Source organism: Malaya genurostris, chromosome 1 (assembly GCF_030247185.1).
Source record: "Malaya genurostris strain Urasoe2022 chromosome 1, Malgen_1.1, whole genome shotgun sequence".
NCBI lineage: Eukaryota > Metazoa > Arthropoda > Insecta > Diptera > Culicidae > Malaya > Malaya genurostris.
In genome coordinates, this window is record NC_080570.1 from 164,143,759 (window position 1) to 164,162,069 (window position 18,311).

Sequence of the window (18,311 nt, forward strand, 5' to 3'; positions counted from 1 at the left end):
TGCTAATCCGTAAACGAAGATTTTCTTGACAGCAATCTTTGGAAGCCATCTTGGGTCAAGGGGGTCGATATAGCGCACGGTCACCCCGAACAAGCTACAAACACTAAACAAATGCGGACAGTTTTCTTGTACATACCTGCTGTATAATGACGTAAGTGTACCTCAACACAACCAAGCATTGTCTTTCGGTGCACAGTACCTGCAGTTACCCTGACGATTGACCTGATCAATTCTCTCCCGTCGCCGTCGTCAGCGAGAGAGATTTTGGATTGCAGAAGAAAGAAAACGACGACGATTTGTGAGCTGTACTGAACAGTCTGAATACTAGAGTGAGCACACGGCGAAGAAAGAAAAAACGCGAGTGTGGAGAGTGCGTGTGTGCTTTTCGAACGAAAATTTTCGGTTTTCCGTGGTGGAAAAGTGCAATTTTCCATCGTTCCCACTCGCGAAAAGTAATTCCGTTGTCGAGCACGGTGGCCACGTCGTCCGTTTCGGGAGTGCAATCGGGCCGGAAAGGGCGAGAATTACGGATTTCGGTTCCGAACCTTCCTCCTCCCTCTCTGTCTCACTCACGCCAACGTAGTCAAGAAGCAGCAGCCAACGGTGCAAGCAAGCTAGCAAGTGTTGACCAGGAAGGAGGAGAAGGGCAGAAGTGCTCTGCCGTTTGAAGGTTTTTTTTTTCGTTTCGTTTTTTCTTCCTCTTAAGATTTTCTCTGCCCCGTCCTCGATTGCCTGACGGAGTTTCTGGTGAAAAAAAAATCGCTGAAACACGACAAGGGGAAGAAAATTTTTGATATTTTGTGCCTGAATGCAGTGAATACGCAAAAGAGGAAGAATTGAAAAGTTTTCGAAGCATTTTTGTGGTTTGTTTCGGTGGAGGATCCTCCGGATTAAAAAGGCCACCAAACAAAAATTGGTGCATCCTCTGTAAGAGAAGTAGTAAATAAACGTCGAGTTGGAAAAAAAGTGATTCAAAATGAACGAGTTCATTGTGGCTGGAAAGTACCGGATCATTCGGAAAATTGGATCCGGCTCATTCGGTGACATTTACCTCGGAATCAACATAACCAATGGAGAAGAAGTGGCACTCAAGATGGAAAGTCTGACAGCACGGCATCCACAGCTAATGTACGAATACAAGCTGTACAAGGTACTGATGGGTGGTATCGGTATTCCACACATCCGTTACTTTGGCCAAGAACGGAATTACAATGTGCTGGTGATGGATTTACTAGGGCCCTCGCTGGAAGACTTGTTCAACTTCTGTAGTCGCCATTTCACGATCAAAACGGTACTCATGCTGGTCGATCAGATGATTGGTCGTCTAGAATTCCTCCATATGAAAAACTTCATCCACCGGGACATCAAACCGGACAACTTTCTGATGGGTATCGGTCGACACTGTAATAAACTGTTCATGATCGATTTCGGACTAGCGAAAAAGTATCGAGATTTCCGGTCGCGTGTTCACATCTTGTATCGGGAAGACAAAAACCTAACGGGTACGGCTCGTTACGCCTCGATCAATGCCCACCTCGGAATCGAACAGAGTCGTCGGGACGACATGGAATCGCTCGGTTACGTGATGATGTACTTCAACCGGGGCTCGCTACCGTGGCAGGGACTGAAGGCGACCAACAAGAAACAGAAGTATGAAAAGATCTCCGAGAAGAAGATGTCCACCCCGATCGAGCTGCTCTGCAAGGGTTTCCCGGCGGAGTTTGCGATGTATCTCAACTACTGTCGCAGTTTGCGGTTCGACGAAGGACCGGACTATATGTATCTGAGACAATTGTTTAGGTAAGTACCCGATACGGAGCAGATTGATCCATTTTATTAGGCCTACTTTTGTGGGAGCGCCACGATTTTTGTTTCTCTTATTTTTCAATGGTCCAGAATAAATTAGAATAAAATAATGTTTATGAGAAATTTGGACAAGAATTTACAAATCTATCAATTTTTGATTGAGTCGAATCTAAAGTTTCTAAGCTCTTTGCGAACAAGTTGAGTATAATGACTTTGGAATACATTTATATCAAATGGTCTTTTGAACAATTTTTCCTGTGTGTGTTAGTTTGAGCCCCCACTGACTGGCAGTGGTTTACAGAAAAAAAAAGTTTCCATGTGTTTTGTTTATACATGTAAATAACTTTAGTTCAGGACTCAGAAATGTGTTGATTCAATCGAATTCCAATGAACCATTTCGTATACAGAACGAATCTTGTTCCGATGTCACCGTTCCAACGACCAGCCCCGCCTGAAAGCAATGTTTGTATCAAATGGATTCAAACATTACAGACAAACTTTTGATCCCTTACAATGAAAAGATGGAAAGTCTGACTGCACGAATACAAGCAATCGCGTATTTAGTTTATGTTTTTCAGTTTTGTTTATACGATCAACATTTGCCGATCTTGCCAATAATTCAGTTTTTTGAATAAAACAAGTGGACTAAATTGTGGATAAATTAATAATTTAAAATCATATTAAGGGGTTAATGAGTGATTACATACAAACCACTTCGCACCCTCTCATTCTACTGTTAACGCCTCACGGGGTGGCATGAGATAGGAATTTGTGGGCAGTTAACTATATCGGCTTCTCCATTTCTCGGTTTGCGCTAGACTAGCCTGCTCCAAAACATTTGAAGAACCTCAAAGTCCTTTCATTTCATATCTCAAAATTGATCATTGATTACCTCCAATATACCTGACGAGTCGGCACATTTGTTGTTCAATCGTCCGGCTCGGACCAAACGCTGTATTGAGCCTCTCGGGGCATTGTTGAACTGTATCCAATGGAACTTCGGGTTTGTGTGTGCGTTTGTTCTATCTCAATCGATCTGCCCCGCTACAATGCGGTTTTTGCATCAAATGGATTCAAATATCACGGAGAATTCTTCTATGACTAAAATAAGCAATGTAATTTCCGATAAAAACAAATCGTAATCGTGAGTCTTATGGAACAGAAAAGCCATAGCCGGACGAACATTGGATCGAACCAGATACTTCTTCATACCCTGTTCAAACATGGATCGAACTTATGGTTCTACTTGCAATCTCAGAGGACAACAGCCATTGTTGAAAAACGCTAAAGCAGTTTCCTCCGTTACTGTTTGATGAATCTTCAAGAAAAAAAAATCAGTTGGTTTAGAAATATGTTCCAAACAAACTGATATTTCTTTTTTGAATTTCCGCTCAACGACTGCGAAGAAAACTGCTTTTGCGTTTTGCAACAATAGTCGTATTTCTAAGATTGAAAATTGCCCATTAAATTTGCGAGTGTAACAAGAATGCTCATCTGATTTCTTGTTATAGCGCAAAGAAGGCTTGGATGATGCGAGTTCTGTTTCGAAAGTGGTTTGAATAATTTAGATGCCTAGAAGTTCTATTTTTGCTGCTGCTAGTTGAAGGCGACTGATCGCCACGACGTCCGAAAAGCGAAAGAGAGCATAACATGAGCGTTTGAGACTTTGCATCACGCAGAAGGTCTGTGGCTTAGAGATGGGCAATTCGTTCGCAAACGTTCCGAAAGAATTAGTTCTTTTGAATGAATGAATGAATGATCAATAGTTCTGTTTTGAGAAGGATAGTTCTCTTATGAGAAAGCTTCATAACGAAACCTCAGTTCAAATTCAAGAGACCGCTCGCTTAACCTTACAAAACTAATACCAAACATACCAACTATCGAAAGAACGAACGAACGACCCTAAATTAAGAGTTTCAATAGAACTCAGCAGTACTGAACGGTTCTTTGAAATGTTCTTCGATACGACTAGTTTCAGCTTTCAGTCCAATGTATACTTTCATCGTCTGTTCAAAGTTACGTGTCACAATATCAACGTCGTTCGTGAAGCCGAAAAACTGTGCGGACTTTCGGAAGATCGTACTACTGGTGTCGATCATCGCTCTTCAAATCACACCTTCCAAGGCAATGTTGAACAAGATACAAGAGAGTTCATCACCTTGCCGTTGACCTCTGCGAGATTCTCGAGGGACTCGAGTGTGTCCCAGATACTCGGACGTAGCACATTACTCTATCCATCGTTGCTTTGACCAATCGCGTCAGTTTATCCGGTCAGCTGTTCTTGATCGATTGTGTCGTATGTCACTTTGAAGTCAATGAATAGGTGATACGTTGGTACGCTGTATTCACGACACTTCTGGAGTACTTGTTATATTGCGAATAGGTGATCGGTAGTGGTACAGGCCGCAGTAAATCCCGTTTGATTCGAACCAACGAATTCCTTAACTATTGGTGATAGACGACGGCAAAAGATTTGAGAGAGTACCTTGTCGGCGGCGTCCAGCAATGTGATTGCGCGGTAGTTGCAACAGTCAAGCTTATTACCCTTTTTGTAGATCGGACACACTTCCATCCATTCCTGGAGTAGAATCTCACCACTACCATTCTTCGGGAAGCTGCAAAGTTCACGTATCGTTGACGTCAATAAGTCAATAAATCACGAACAGTGTCTAATTCCACACTTTCATGAAATTATTTTCGACAGTAGGTTTCGGGAACTTCTCGGATCTCCGAATCTGCGAATAGATTTGTATTTTGACTAAATTATCATTGATGAAGTGTTGCTCAGACAGACCAACCTGCATCGACCGGAACAAATAGTAATCGGAAGGAGCAATATCTGCGCTATACGGCGGGTGAGGTAGGACTTCCCATTTGAGCGATTCTAAGTATGTTTTTATCGGTTGTGCAGTTTGTGGGAAAGCATTGTCATGTTGCAAATTACTTTTTCCGTGTCTATCGGTGTATTGTGACCGTTTTTCTTGCAATGCTCAACTCAAACGCATCAATTGCCGCTGGTAGACCTCTCCCGTGATTCTGTCACTCGCTTGCAGCAGTTCAGCATGGCCCATTATATACAGATAACCTTCAAACCATGAATACTGTGAACGACCGGGGTATCCTTACGTTGTCCAAAATTTCGGATTGTCACTTTTCATCGCCAGTAACAGTTCGATTCACAAAACTTGTGCTGTTGCGCCATTAGAGCAGTTGTTCACACTTGAAGAAATGGCATACGACGTTCATTGGCTTCAACTCATACGGCACCCAATTACCCACCTTTCCGATCATTACCATTGCTGGTAATCGTTGGCGAATAGCTGGCTGAGTAACGGGTCTTGATCGAGCAATACCTTCAATACTTCGTTTTCAAATTTGGGTGGCGCTCCGGTTCGTTTTTCGTTTTCCGAATCTTCTGAACCGTGCATATCACGTCCGACACTAGAGCTCAGCTTGAGCATGCTCACCATACGCTTCCAGTAAAAAACGATGACGGTTTTTTTTCATGTTAAAATAATATGGAAGTTCATAATACCTGTTTTAATCAACCTAGTAGCGTAATGATGCCTTTCTCAATAAACTCTGGTTCTCATATATATTACTAACGTATTCTTCAAATAATTTCTTTGAATTTTGAATAAGAACATGAACTTTTGGGCATACACTAGCATAAACTTTTCTATTAATAAATATTTTTGAACCAAGCTTATAGCAATTTTTCGTTTTATGTATTTTCGCTTCAAATGAAGGTTTAAAATTTTAAACACATTTCACCCTGTTGTTCCGGAATCGGAAGTCAGATATGAACAAAAGTCTATTGGAGTCTAAGTTTGTGAAACTTGATTTAGTTTTCTCTGAGAAAATGAAGAGAGTTCCGATTTATAGTTTTTGATCATTTCCGAAACTGGGAACCGGTATAGCTGAAATCGGTTCGTGTGGTCAGCAACTATCATAACTTAAGAATTGCAACAGTTTTGAGCACAAATTTAGAACAATGTTTCCGTTTTTTAAATTATCGCTAATTGACGGATTGCAATTTCATACACTGGCATTCAAGTAATCAAGTTCGAAGGTCAAATGGTTTGGGAGCTATTATCGTAAAAGTTACGTAACCGACAAATCTATGTTTTTTCTATCTGCACAATTATTTCAGATATATTTGTGGCTGATACAATTGGTTTAATGATCCGTGGCCGACACAATTGGCCGAATCCGTGACATAAACGCTGAAGTATGCTTTTGTAAACTACTCGAATGAGTTCAAATTCGTATCAGAAATTATCTTTGTTCAATTGTTTTTATTTAGGAGTAGGGAAAAGTCCACTGGAGTTAATTTCCATCAAACTTGCTCTCCTACAGGCATAAAACCTCCTCATCTTTTGCGTCAACAGATAACGATTGTCCAAATGACCCATTTTTCTTATACTTATTTCAATATTTTCAATACTAATTAGACTGAAACTATATTAATACTGATTAGACTAGAACTAATTATCAATCTGAGAAACAGTTTTTTTCAGTGGCGTCTCGTGACAAAATATACGGATTGTGCACTGATTATGTGGTATGATATCAGATGTAACAGTTCGTTGTAAGTGAAAACTAAAGATTGAGGAATTAATTTTCGCTAAAATAACGATACACTTTTGGATAGAATTGTTTATTAAACTTATTTCGACGCTCTGCACGTCAATAAAATCTGTCAATAACTTCATCAACAAAACCACTTCGACGTTGAAACTAAGACAGCAATCTGTTTTCAACTGCCTTAAGCATAAGCTACTGAAGCCTCTTCTGAAGGTGTTCATAGTAGTTCTCGAAGAACCAAACATGACCGAGAGAACAACAAATCTCAGTACCTTGCTGAGTAATTCCTTCTCTTCAATTTGACCGGTTGTGCAGTGCAAGAGGTGTACATGAGGACGAGACGCCACTGAGTTTCTTAATAACAAAACGTAATAGGTGGAAGTCAAAAGTACTAAAACAGTGACTGAACACGCGGCACATGCTGGCAAAGGGTCCGTTGAATCCGTAATTAATTCTAACACATGGACTGAAAAATCCCGGGCCTAGCAAAGAGAACACTTCTTTTTTGGTTCAAAATTACCTTTATTCATCTACGTAATCTCTAGCAAGAGCAACGCAATCATTCCAGTGCTGCTCGAACTTTCCAATAGCACTTTTGTAGAACGATTTATATTTTGGCTCAGTTTCAGCATGAGAAATTTCTTACCGGCGAGCATTTTTTCAAGTCTGCGAACAACCAGTAGTCGCTGGGAGCCAAATCTGGCGAATACGGTGGATGTGGAAGCAATTCGAAGCTCAATTCATGTAGTTTTGCCATTGTTTTGATTGACTTTTGATACGGTGCGTTATCTTGATGAAACAACATTTTTTCTTTGTCATATGCGGTCGTTCCTCTGGAATTTCAAACCCTCTAATAACGCTATATAATACTCACTGTTAATAGTATTTTCTTTCTCAAGATAATCGATGAACATTACACCACGCACATCCAAAAATACCGAGGCCGATTTGTGCTTTCGGGTGCTTTGGACGAGATTCACCAATTGCTGTCCACTCAGATAACGATCGTTTTGATTCCGGAGTGAAATGATGAATCCATGTTTCATCCATTGTCACATATCGATGCACAAATTCCGGTTTGCTGAGTTTAAACATGGCCAAACACTGTTCAGAATCATCAACACGTTCTCGTTTTTGGTCAGCAGTTAGCAAACGCGGCATCCGATTTAAACATGTTATTTTGATATCTTTACGATGTCAGCTAACTCACGAAATTTCACTTTCTGATTATTCAGAACCGATTTTGTGGATATTTTTTTTATGTTTTCTGGTGTTACCGCCTCATTTGGACGTCCACTGCGTTCTGCATCATCGGTGTATCTACGATCACGTTTGAAGTCAGCAAACCAACGTTTTATTGTTGTTTCTGATGGAGCGGAGTCTCCATAACACTTTTTAAGTCATTGAAGAGTTTGAGACCGCGTAACTACGAAAATCCGCTTAGAAAAAAACCGCAAAACAAATTTATTTTTGATGATATATGTTTTAGAAATGCATGAACTGTTGAGATATGGTGTGATAAAAAAATTTTTTTTTTGGAAAAAAACGACTTTTGAACAGATTTCTTTTTCCAAAAAAATTTGAAAAATGGAAAATAAAACGTATTTAGGAGTTGAGACTACGAAACTTCAGCAATCCGCGTTATAAAAAACCGCGTAACTTTGGTGATTTGCTTTAAAAAACCGGATAACTTTTTAAATCTGCGTAAAAAACCGCATGAAAATAACCTCAATGTATTACCGTTTGAACGACTTGCATTTTTTATCATTTTATAAATGCATGATCATTTTAGAATATTTTAAATACATTTTTTTCTAGATTTGTTAGTTTCACTAAAATATTTTTTTTTCTTTAACAACATATTTGAAAAAATTGTAGAAATTTGTAAGCATGTCTGAAAATAATCTAATGCACATTTTAAACAGCATTCCGATGATTCCCATGATAGCCTGTTATTCACAGAATAAAAATATGACTTATACAGGTTCATTACGTAATTCTACAAACGACACAATACCAGAACATTTCCGAAATCGAAAAAAAATTTGTTGATGCCAAAAGTCTTAGAATTGCATGAAACGTCGAGATTTAGTGTCAACTTTGAAAAAAAAATGTTTTTTTTATCTTTCTGGGACTCAAAATCTCCCAGAAAGTCGATTTTTTTTAAAATTCGTTTGTGATGACACCAAATTCCGACGTTTTATGCAATTCTCATGTACTATGGTGATTTTTCAAGATCGAAAATTTTCAAACCGTGATCGCCGAGTAGCACCCATTGCTCATATCCGATTAAGCTCAAATTTTGCATGGGGACTTTATCTGAGGTGCTTAAACTTTTGAGCTCTACCGCTTTACGAAATTATAGGTGATCCCAGAATATTGGCACCCTTATATGCATTAGAGTGATAAAAATGATGTGTTTTGTCGGATACGTCACTTATACCATCATATTTCCGGAGCCAAAAGTCACACCCATTTGATTTTCGAACTTGATCAATGGCCCAATAGTAGCTTTCAAACGAGCCTAAGCTCGTTAAAATCGGTTTAGCCATCTCCTTGAAACTTGCGCGGACATTTTCCGATCTCGTCGAGCGGAGTCGATTGATATATAACACTATGGGTCTCCGAGGCTTCGTTCGAAAATCGGGTATTCCAACAATTCTAATACCTTTCTATAGAGAAAGACAAAAACCATTCTGTTGATATAAAGCTTGCTTCAGATAGAATTGGAACAAAGACAATTGCCTGTATTTCGGTTATTTATTATTGAATTCAAGATCTTTTTTATACAAATGTAGCGTTTTCTTCATACTTTTAAGAAAAAATGCGGATAAAATTATTCGTCACGGTTTCGAAGGAATTCTCGAATTTTTCCTGTAACACGGCTCATTAGGCGGCGCACACCTTCTTCGTCCATCGTTTTAGCTATCTTATTCCACCAAGTCGTCATCTGATTGATGCCTTTGAGAACCTTTCCCTTTGCCTTGAGTCTCCTCTTCATGATTGCCCAGTATTTCTCAATAGGGCGGAACTGGGGGCAATTGGGTGGGTTAAGGTTTTTCGGAACAAACTGGACTCCTTTCTCTGCATACCATTCTTGAACGACTTTGCTGTAATGACAGCTTGCCAAATCTGGCCAAAACATTACGGGATGGTCGTGGGATCGAATGAACGGCAAAATTCGTTTTTAGAGACACTCTTTTTGGTATAGTTTCGTTTTTTTTGCCACAGCTGCAAATGCCCTGCCAAACTATAAATTTTGTCGGCAAAAAGAAATTTAAATTTGGCTGGAACATCCCCCCGAGCCGTTACCAAGTAAAATTTTTGACCTGGGATTTGCCCGAAGTCAGCCTTGACATAGGTTTCATCGTCCATCAGAAGACACCCGTCGAACTTGGTCAGCACCGAATTTTCTGGCCAAATCACGGTCCGACAGATTAGGATTCCTCTTAATCGTCTTCAAAATCTTACCAAGCAGTTTCCGGTCGACAGTTCCACTCCGACGATTGGCTTGAGTCTTCCGAATCGTCGTCAATGTTTCCTTATGCCGTTTGAAAACGCGCCATATTGTTTACAAAGTACAGTAGATTTGCGGAATGTCAAAAATCATACGTGAAGCTGACAAAATTCCCGACAGGTGGGCGCCAAGAACTTCCGAATCCGTCCACCAGGAGCGCCACAATATGAGCAAAAGTTTGTTCCAATTCTAAATGAAACAAGCTTTAACACCAATTCGTCAACTTATTCAATTTTTCCTGTAAGAACTGAATGAGTTGTAGATTTAATAATATGAAATAGTTCGGAGTCATCAGCGAAAGATAGATTACAATTTAAATCGTTGAGATAAAGTAAAAATATTAACGGTCCAAGATGATTTCCTTGAGGAACTCTAGAGTTAACAGCTAATACCAGATTTTTGATAAAAAGGCAAAAAATGTGTCAATGACAAGTGAAAGAAAGTTGAAAAACCCTTCTTAATCCACCTAGTGGTGGGATAATGCCTTTCTCTTCTTTCATAACAGTCTCATGAAAATATGTTTCATACTTTTATTAGATAATTTTGGACACTAATTTTGACAACAATTGATTCAGATTGATTCGAGTAGTTCACAAAAGCATGCTTCAGTGTTTATGTCACACAGTCAGCATCATTTTTCCAAACTAGTGCTTGACATTTGCGTTGCCTATTTGTAATCAGTGATGCTAATCTAAAATAAAAAAAAAGCCTTCTTAGTCCACTTAGTGGAATTTTCATATATCTTGAAAAATCACCCCCCTATGGTGAAAATAGTACATGAAATTTTCGAAATCGAAAAAAAATTTTTGATGCCAAAAGGCTTAGCATTGCATGAAACGTCGAAATTTAGTGTCATCTCGAAAAAAAAAAATTTTGAAAAAATCGACTTTTTGGGACTTAGAAAATATATGAAAATTTTTCTAAGTCCCAAAAGGTTGATTTTTTCAAAAAAAAATTTTTTTTAGATGACACTAAATTTCGATGTTTTATGCAGTTTTAAGAGTTTTGGCATCAAAAAAAATTTTCGATTTTGGAAATTTCATGTACTCCCTCCTATGGTGCTTTTTCAAGATCGAAAATTGTCAAACCTTTACCACCGGGCAGCACCCCTTAAGCATGTCCGATTTAGGTCAAATTTTGCATGAAGGCTTTTTTCGAGGTGCTTAAACTTTTGAGCACTAGAGTTTAACGAAAATAGAGATGATCCCAAAATTTTGGCACCCTTATATATAAGAGCGGTAAAAATCAATGTGTTTTGTCGGTTACGTCACTTATACCATCATATATCTGGAACCAAAAGTCACAACCATTTGATCTTCGAACTTGATCAATGGCCCGACAGTAGCTTTCAAACGAGCCCAAGTTTGTTAAAATCGGTTCAGCCATCTCTGAGAAAATTGAGCGCGTTCAAATATCTTCTAAAAGTGCACACACACACACACACACACACACACACACACACACACACACACACACACACACACACACACACACACACACACACACACACACACACACACACACACATACACACAGACATTTTCCGATCTCGTCGAACTGAGTCGAATGGTATATAACACTATGGGTCTCCGAGGCTCCGTTCGAAAGTCGGTTTTTCCAGCAATTCTAATACCTTTCTATAGAGAAAGGCAAAAAAATCAACACCCTTCATTTCAGTTCCGAAACCGGAACTCTCCTTCTCTTACTTTTTCCCGAATATACAATCAAAGCTACATTTAATTGAAACTACGATACTGCATCCTAAACTCCAGACCTGCAACGGACATGACATTCTAGTCTTTCCTATTAACTAACGGCTTGTCGGCTCATTAGTGTTGGTACCCAGCAGAGGACCAAAACAAAATTTATAAATAACTTATTTTTTACTGCCAGCCAATGCCCATCAACTTGTCGTCACTGCATTCGATTTTTCGTTGATTTACTAGGTGACCTTTTGTAATAGCCACGGCAAAATATGAGCATTTTGTGACTTTCAGTTGTGTTCGCTGTTCGAAACCCTTGCAAATGGAAAATGTGCTGAAACTTTACATGAATGAATTCTAAAGTATATTGTGGAACGAAAGTTTGTTTTGGATTGGCCGACCATCACTACAACGTTGTGCTGATCCGATCCCAACACAGTGACACGAGTGAAATACGGCAACTACCGTACCAGAGGTGGAAGAAGGTATTTATATCGTTTCTTCCAGTTTTGTTTGCACCCGCATTTCCAATATGCGATAACCGTGCGCGTCTGTGTGTGTGTGTGTAGTAGTGCGTGTAGTCACAGGCTGGTGTAATCGTATCGCAAATAGTAGGTAACCGCTCTACAACAACTCGTATAGTAACACACCGAGGAGAATTGCGAAAAAGGGGAACTATGTCAAGGATAATTCACTGCCAGAAAGTAGTGACCGGTTGCTAGATTTAATTCGATAGACTAATATTCGAGAATGATTTATTGGAACAAGTTTTTTTTTGTGTTACCTCCCGATCAGTGCTGGCAACTTATTGAACGGCCCGATCCGATCCGAAGAAAATCCCGGAAGCAAACAGACTGATCTACAGCAACATAGAGCTATTTGCTTGGACGTCCTTCTTATCGGCAAATTGGTTGACGAAGCAAACTGAACTGTAAACTGTAAACATCTCATATTTTTCTACTTTGAAATTCACCAGATCTGAATCATCAACAAAAAGGCAGGCGACGATAAGATTGCTTTGATTGGTTTCAAACAAGAAACCGGCCTACTGCTTGCAAGTGACGAAATGACTGACGTTTAGCTGACACTTCAACTACAACTCAAAAGTTGGTGTAAATTTCAACAAAACAATTTTCTCATTTTTGCCAACAAACAATTCAGTTGAAGTTATTGGCATTGCACATCTCGGTTGTGTAATCCGAATTTTGGAAATGCATTTGTGGGACCTGTCGAATGATGCAACCAACCAATAGCAGCGCGCACATTATCCAATATAACCAGTTCGTTCCGTTTTTTTCTTCTTCTGCCGAACAGACCTGACATGCATAAGTAAACGGATACTGCTCAGACTAATGACCTCCGCAAAACGGTTCTACTGCGACCTTTCTGCAGTAGTCCGGCAGCAGGCGAAAAGTTCTATACCTGGCAAACACACAAAGCAACCGCAGATATTTCGCAACAGTTTCCAATGTGCTTCGAATTATTCGGCTTCTCGAAAGTGTCTAATTTTCCTCAATAACACAACAAAGAAACCTGAAAGTCACCCACCACCACCACTACAAATGCTCATCGGATCTTTTGCGCCGGTTTGTTGTCATGTCAGTACGGAATCAGCAGCGGCTCAGCCGGGAAAAGAAAAGACCAAAACTGAGCTACGTGACGGAACACGTCGCTCCTCTATCACAAAACATACACGAACACAGTGTAATGAGGAAGTGCGGTCGGCCGTTCATAAATGACTCACTAAGCTCACCCCGTCATTGGCTGGCTATCTGCACCCGTCGTCTTCGTTGGTGACGATTTGTGTGCTGACGTTTTTTTCCCCTTTGGTGACCTGTCCTGCCGGACACTTCCAGTCAGCTGGTGCCGTCCATTATGTGCGCTACCTGCCTGCGTAGACACGATCCAGTAGCAGTGATGCCGGTGGCCCGATACGAGAATTCAAATGCTAGTTGCTGTAAATTCTAGCAAGGAATCTCTAATATATGCTTAATACCGAGGAAGGTCAATGTGTACATAAACAATTCGGAATAGGCTACAGACAGCGCCAGTTGTTTGTCTCACTTCATATGTCAATTATCAAAGTTACGAAATATGGGAAACTAAATCCCTAGTCGGAATGTCGTAGCGTTCTACCTTGATTTTTAAAACGGGTAGCTTTGTAATTTGGTGTACAAAGTAAAATTAACCAATTCTGTAACTCAAATTGAAACCTTACATATTGGTTCGTCATGGTATAATACTGAGACCTTTGTATTGAGTGTTGCACCCAGAACACATTAATTACGTTTCAAAGGTGTGGTAATTGCACACTTGCATTGCATCTTTTTACATGGATTTCCGAATTGCGTTTTTTTACGTGTTATCTAAATTTTTTTATGTTAACTTTCTGACAGAAAAACCATTCTTGGGAATACTCCATATCTCGACGGTTCATGCATTTATTAGACATTTGGCATAAAAAAATTCGAATTCGGAAATCTCAAAACTCCAAGCTCCAAAGTCGATATTTTAAAACAAATTTTTATCGAGATAACACCAGATCTAGATGTTTCATGAACTTTGGAAGACATTTGGCAACAACTAAAAAAATTACACGTTTTTTTGTGCGGTGCATATCCCCCATAGACCTCAGTGTTTATCTTTCGAATAATGAGAAGAGCTGCAATGAAAAATAGTTTCGATAGCATTACGTTTTTAAGATACACAGTGAAAATATTTGAAAAATAATCATAGAAGAAATATAGATATATATGACAAATTTGGAAAATAACAATCTACATATGACATAATGTTTGATTCATATGGATTTTATATCGCATTAGAATTTTTCAGGTTTCAACTGCAACTTGCACTTCATTAATGCAAGTCTATGCATTTATACGGGTTATTTATCTGTTAAGAAAATATGAGCTTCCGTAACTAAACGAACGTATTTTGTTGTCTAATGATTCTTCGTTCAAATCTAGTTACTAGCGTTATTTTCTAGATTTTTGTACCACGGAGAGGCTACTTAAAAGTCTTAGTTAGTCTCCAAAGTGAAACTTTTTGCCTTTCTTTATAGAAAGGTAATACGAGTTGCTGAAAAACCGACTTTTGACCGAAGCTCCGGAAACCCCTAGTGTTATATACCGTTTGACTCAGCTCGACAAGATTGGAAAATGTCTGTGTTTGCCTATGTGTGCACCTTTCGAAGATTTGTTTTTATCGTTCATTTTTTTAAAAGATGGTCGAACCGATTTCAACAGCCTTAAGCTACTAAAGACTGTCCCAGAAAGTATGGACGCACTTTGATTTCGCTGTAAATAATTCACAAGTGTTAGATATTCAAATTTTATTCGATATACTGATAATATTAGACTACAACAACAGAATATTATTCTCAGCATTTGCTACTTACGAACGTTCCTCATTAAATTTCGTATAGACTTCTTGGTGACAAGTTTTGACATCTTTTTCGAACTGTGCCTTTGTTAATGCCCAAAATACCTCAATTGGTCGAAGTTGTGGGCAATTTGGTGGATTCATGTCTTTTTTGGGACGAAAGTGACATTTTTGGTAGTATACCATTCTACCGTTGATTTCGAGTAGTGGCGAGAAGCAAGATCTGGCCAGAAGACAACAAGTTCCTTGTGGCTTAGAATCATGGGTAGAAGTCGTTTTTGTAAACATTCCTTGATGTATATTTCGCTGTTCATTGAAGCAGTGGTGATGAAGGGTTTCGAAATCTTACCGCAGCTACAAATTGCTTGCCAGACCATAACTTTCTAACCAAATTTTTCGACTTCAGTCGATGTCTCGGACTGGTTTAACACTTGCCCTTCTCGCACCGTATCATATTGTGGTCCCGGCAAGGATTTGTAATCGATTTTCACGTAGGTTTCGTCGTCCATGGTTATGCAGTTCAAATTTTCAGCAAGAATCGTATTGTACAGCCTTCGAACCCTCGGCCTGATCGATGCTTCTTGTTTCGAACTCCGGTTTGGTTGTTTCTGCTTCTTATAGGTTCGAAGATTCAAACGTTCTTTAGCACGAAGAACATTTGACTTGGAAGTGCCCACTTTTTTGGCCACATTTCGAACTGAAACCTCCTTCTTTTGCTCGAACGCCTTCAGCATACTTTTATCCAACTGAGGGTTAGCAGGACCTTTTTTTTCGATCCGTTGTCGGTTTATCCTCAAAGGTGCTATCCTCACCGAACTTCCTGATTGCATTTCGCACGGCTTTTTCACTTACTCCTTCCATTGTTGCTATCTTTCTCAGTGACAGTCCGCGTTCTGTGCACCATTTGTACACAATTTTCGACGTTGTTCTGCTGAAAGTTCACGCATTTCGAAACAAACTAATGAAAACGAGCAAACAACTGCACAAGTGGTTAGAGAAGAGTGTAAACAACAGGACGCAGCTATAAAAGTTGACAGATTCTGAACTATTGCGAAATGGCAGCGGTATTTGGTTGCGTCCATACTTTCTGGGACAGTCTTTATTTGAACATTGTTCAATCCCGAAGATCAAATGGCTGTGATATCTGGTTCTGGAGATATGATGGTATAAGTGACGTAACCGACAAAACGCATTCTCAGATGGCTGAATCGGTTTTTAAGCTCGTTCGATACTAAAATTTGACTGTAGGTCGATTTCGAAGATCAAATGGCTGTCACTTCTGGTTCCGGAGATTTGATGGTATAAGCGACGTAAGCGACAAAACGCGTTGTTTTTGTACCGCTTAATTTTCTTAGAGACGCCTTTGGAGATTTAAACTAGTCTAGGTTAATCCTCATCAAAGGTACGTATGGTTTAATAGCAACAATTTAGTTGGTGTGTTGCTTGAATGTTAACTGTTCGTCAAGATAAACATCAAGATCCTTGGTGCACTTAATCTAGGGTAACAGAGGTATTTTGGACACTTCATATATTTTGGCCCACCTAACAAACTTTATGGATTTAATCAATGTTAAGTAACATATGTTGCATCAGTTTGAAGCTAATCACATTAAATTACCTATTGCGGAAGGGTTTTTCAAAGATATTACAACATTTGGTGGATATTTTTACAAAGTGGGCCAAAATAAAATCAATCCTAAAGTGGGCCAAAATACCTCTGTTACCCTACTATTCGAATTTGAAAGGCACTCATTTCCTCCGTAACGTAATGACCGAGCATGTGTCTAGATTTACGGTCATGTGATACATTTTGCAGCAACCTGTAAAGATTACCAGTTGTCGCTCAACAATTATCACATCCTCTGAGCTGCGAATAACATGCTAGATCTTGAGGTCTTCTGAGAAAGATATCCTTCCAGAGAAAAAATAACAGTTAAAGTACAACGAGAAGATCAAAAGGCCGAGATGCCTTCCCTGAGGAATTCCGAATGTCGCAAAAAAAATCCGAAAAATAATCCTCAACTTAAACCACAAAATGACGATTCCAGATATGTTACTGTATCCATCGGAGGATGTTTGTACCAAAACCAAGTTGACCCAATTTGGCAAGTGTAGGGTTGTTACGGTCGCGCAGATTTCGCGATTTTCGCGGATTTGGCGCGATTTCTGTTCAGATTTTGATGCGATGGCGCGGTTTTCGCGCGAATTTCAAGAAACATAATTTCACATTTTTGAATCATTCGTTTGAGAAAAAAGTTCTTTACAAATTTTTGAAGCTTGGGAGTTTTATGAAACCCCAAAAATTAAGGATGGGCGAACGTTTCAGCAATTGGTCGAGCTGGCCGAATTGGTGAATTTTCATCATGATAAAATCAAAATTTACGAGAATGCGATTCTAGCAAATGCTTTCCTGAAGTGGACAAAATTTCGATTTGTTTTCTCCGATCTCGAGTGGTGCAAATTACTATTTCAGCAGAGCTGTTTCCAGGAATTACACAAACTTTTCGATATATGTGATTGCGTTTCCCCATTCTAATGCGGAAATCGAAAGAGTTTTTTCGCACTCAAAAATATTGATGTCTGATGGATGATGTATTATTCGATATTATGGTAACAAATTTTGTGTGTGATAAAAATGACATTCTTAAAAGGAAGAAGAAGAAGAAATTAAAACGTTCATCTAGTGTTGGACCCGTGGTGAAAAGAAATTGTTCTAATAGTTTGTTAATTCCACTATCCAACATTTGCAATTGTTGTTTGCGTTATGGAATGTTTCCTAAAATATGGAGGAAATCCTATGTGAACAAGGGTATAGTATCTAACTAACGTGGAATTGCAGCTTTGTGCGCTGTATCGAAGCTGTTTGGAATTATAGTTCTGGATTTTATAACTCATAGTTGCTGCCAAAGCGTTCCACTTCCACAAATTTAGTAACCTACACTTCTTTCATCATACGTTCTTTACAAACACGACTACAAGTAGATTCTATATTCACCGAATTCTCTGCTGCGTTGGACTAAATCAATCATTACATAACGATCTCAAAGTTAAGTAGTCTGGGATTTAACCGATAATTTTGAAAATGGCTTCGATCATATCATCGTGAAATGACAGTGATCATAGGAGACTGTACAACTTCACCATTTGCTGTTACCTCTGGAGTACCTCAAGGAAATCACCTTGGACCGCTTATATTTTAATTGTATCTCAACGATCTTAATTTTTCGATCAAAGGTATGAAACAATTGTTCGCCGATGATTTTAAAATATTTCATATAATCAGACCTGCAGCTGACTCAGAGTTCCTATAATAA

At 39.2% G+C, this 18,311-nt stretch overlaps 1 protein-coding gene across 1 annotated transcript in view; it reads left to right on the top strand.

The window, feature by feature from the left end:
- The first annotated feature begins 256 nt into the window (after positions 1-256).
- Positions 257-18,311, top strand: part of LOC131426639 (casein kinase I-like) — a 44,888-nt gene continuing 26,833 nt past the window's right edge. The window contains exon 1 of the mRNA XM_058589500.1: positions 257-1,800. Coding sequence (XP_058445483.1) covers positions 977-1,800 — 824 coding nt within the window. The 5' untranslated portion in view covers positions 257-976. The remainder of the gene's footprint in view (positions 1,801-18,311) is intronic.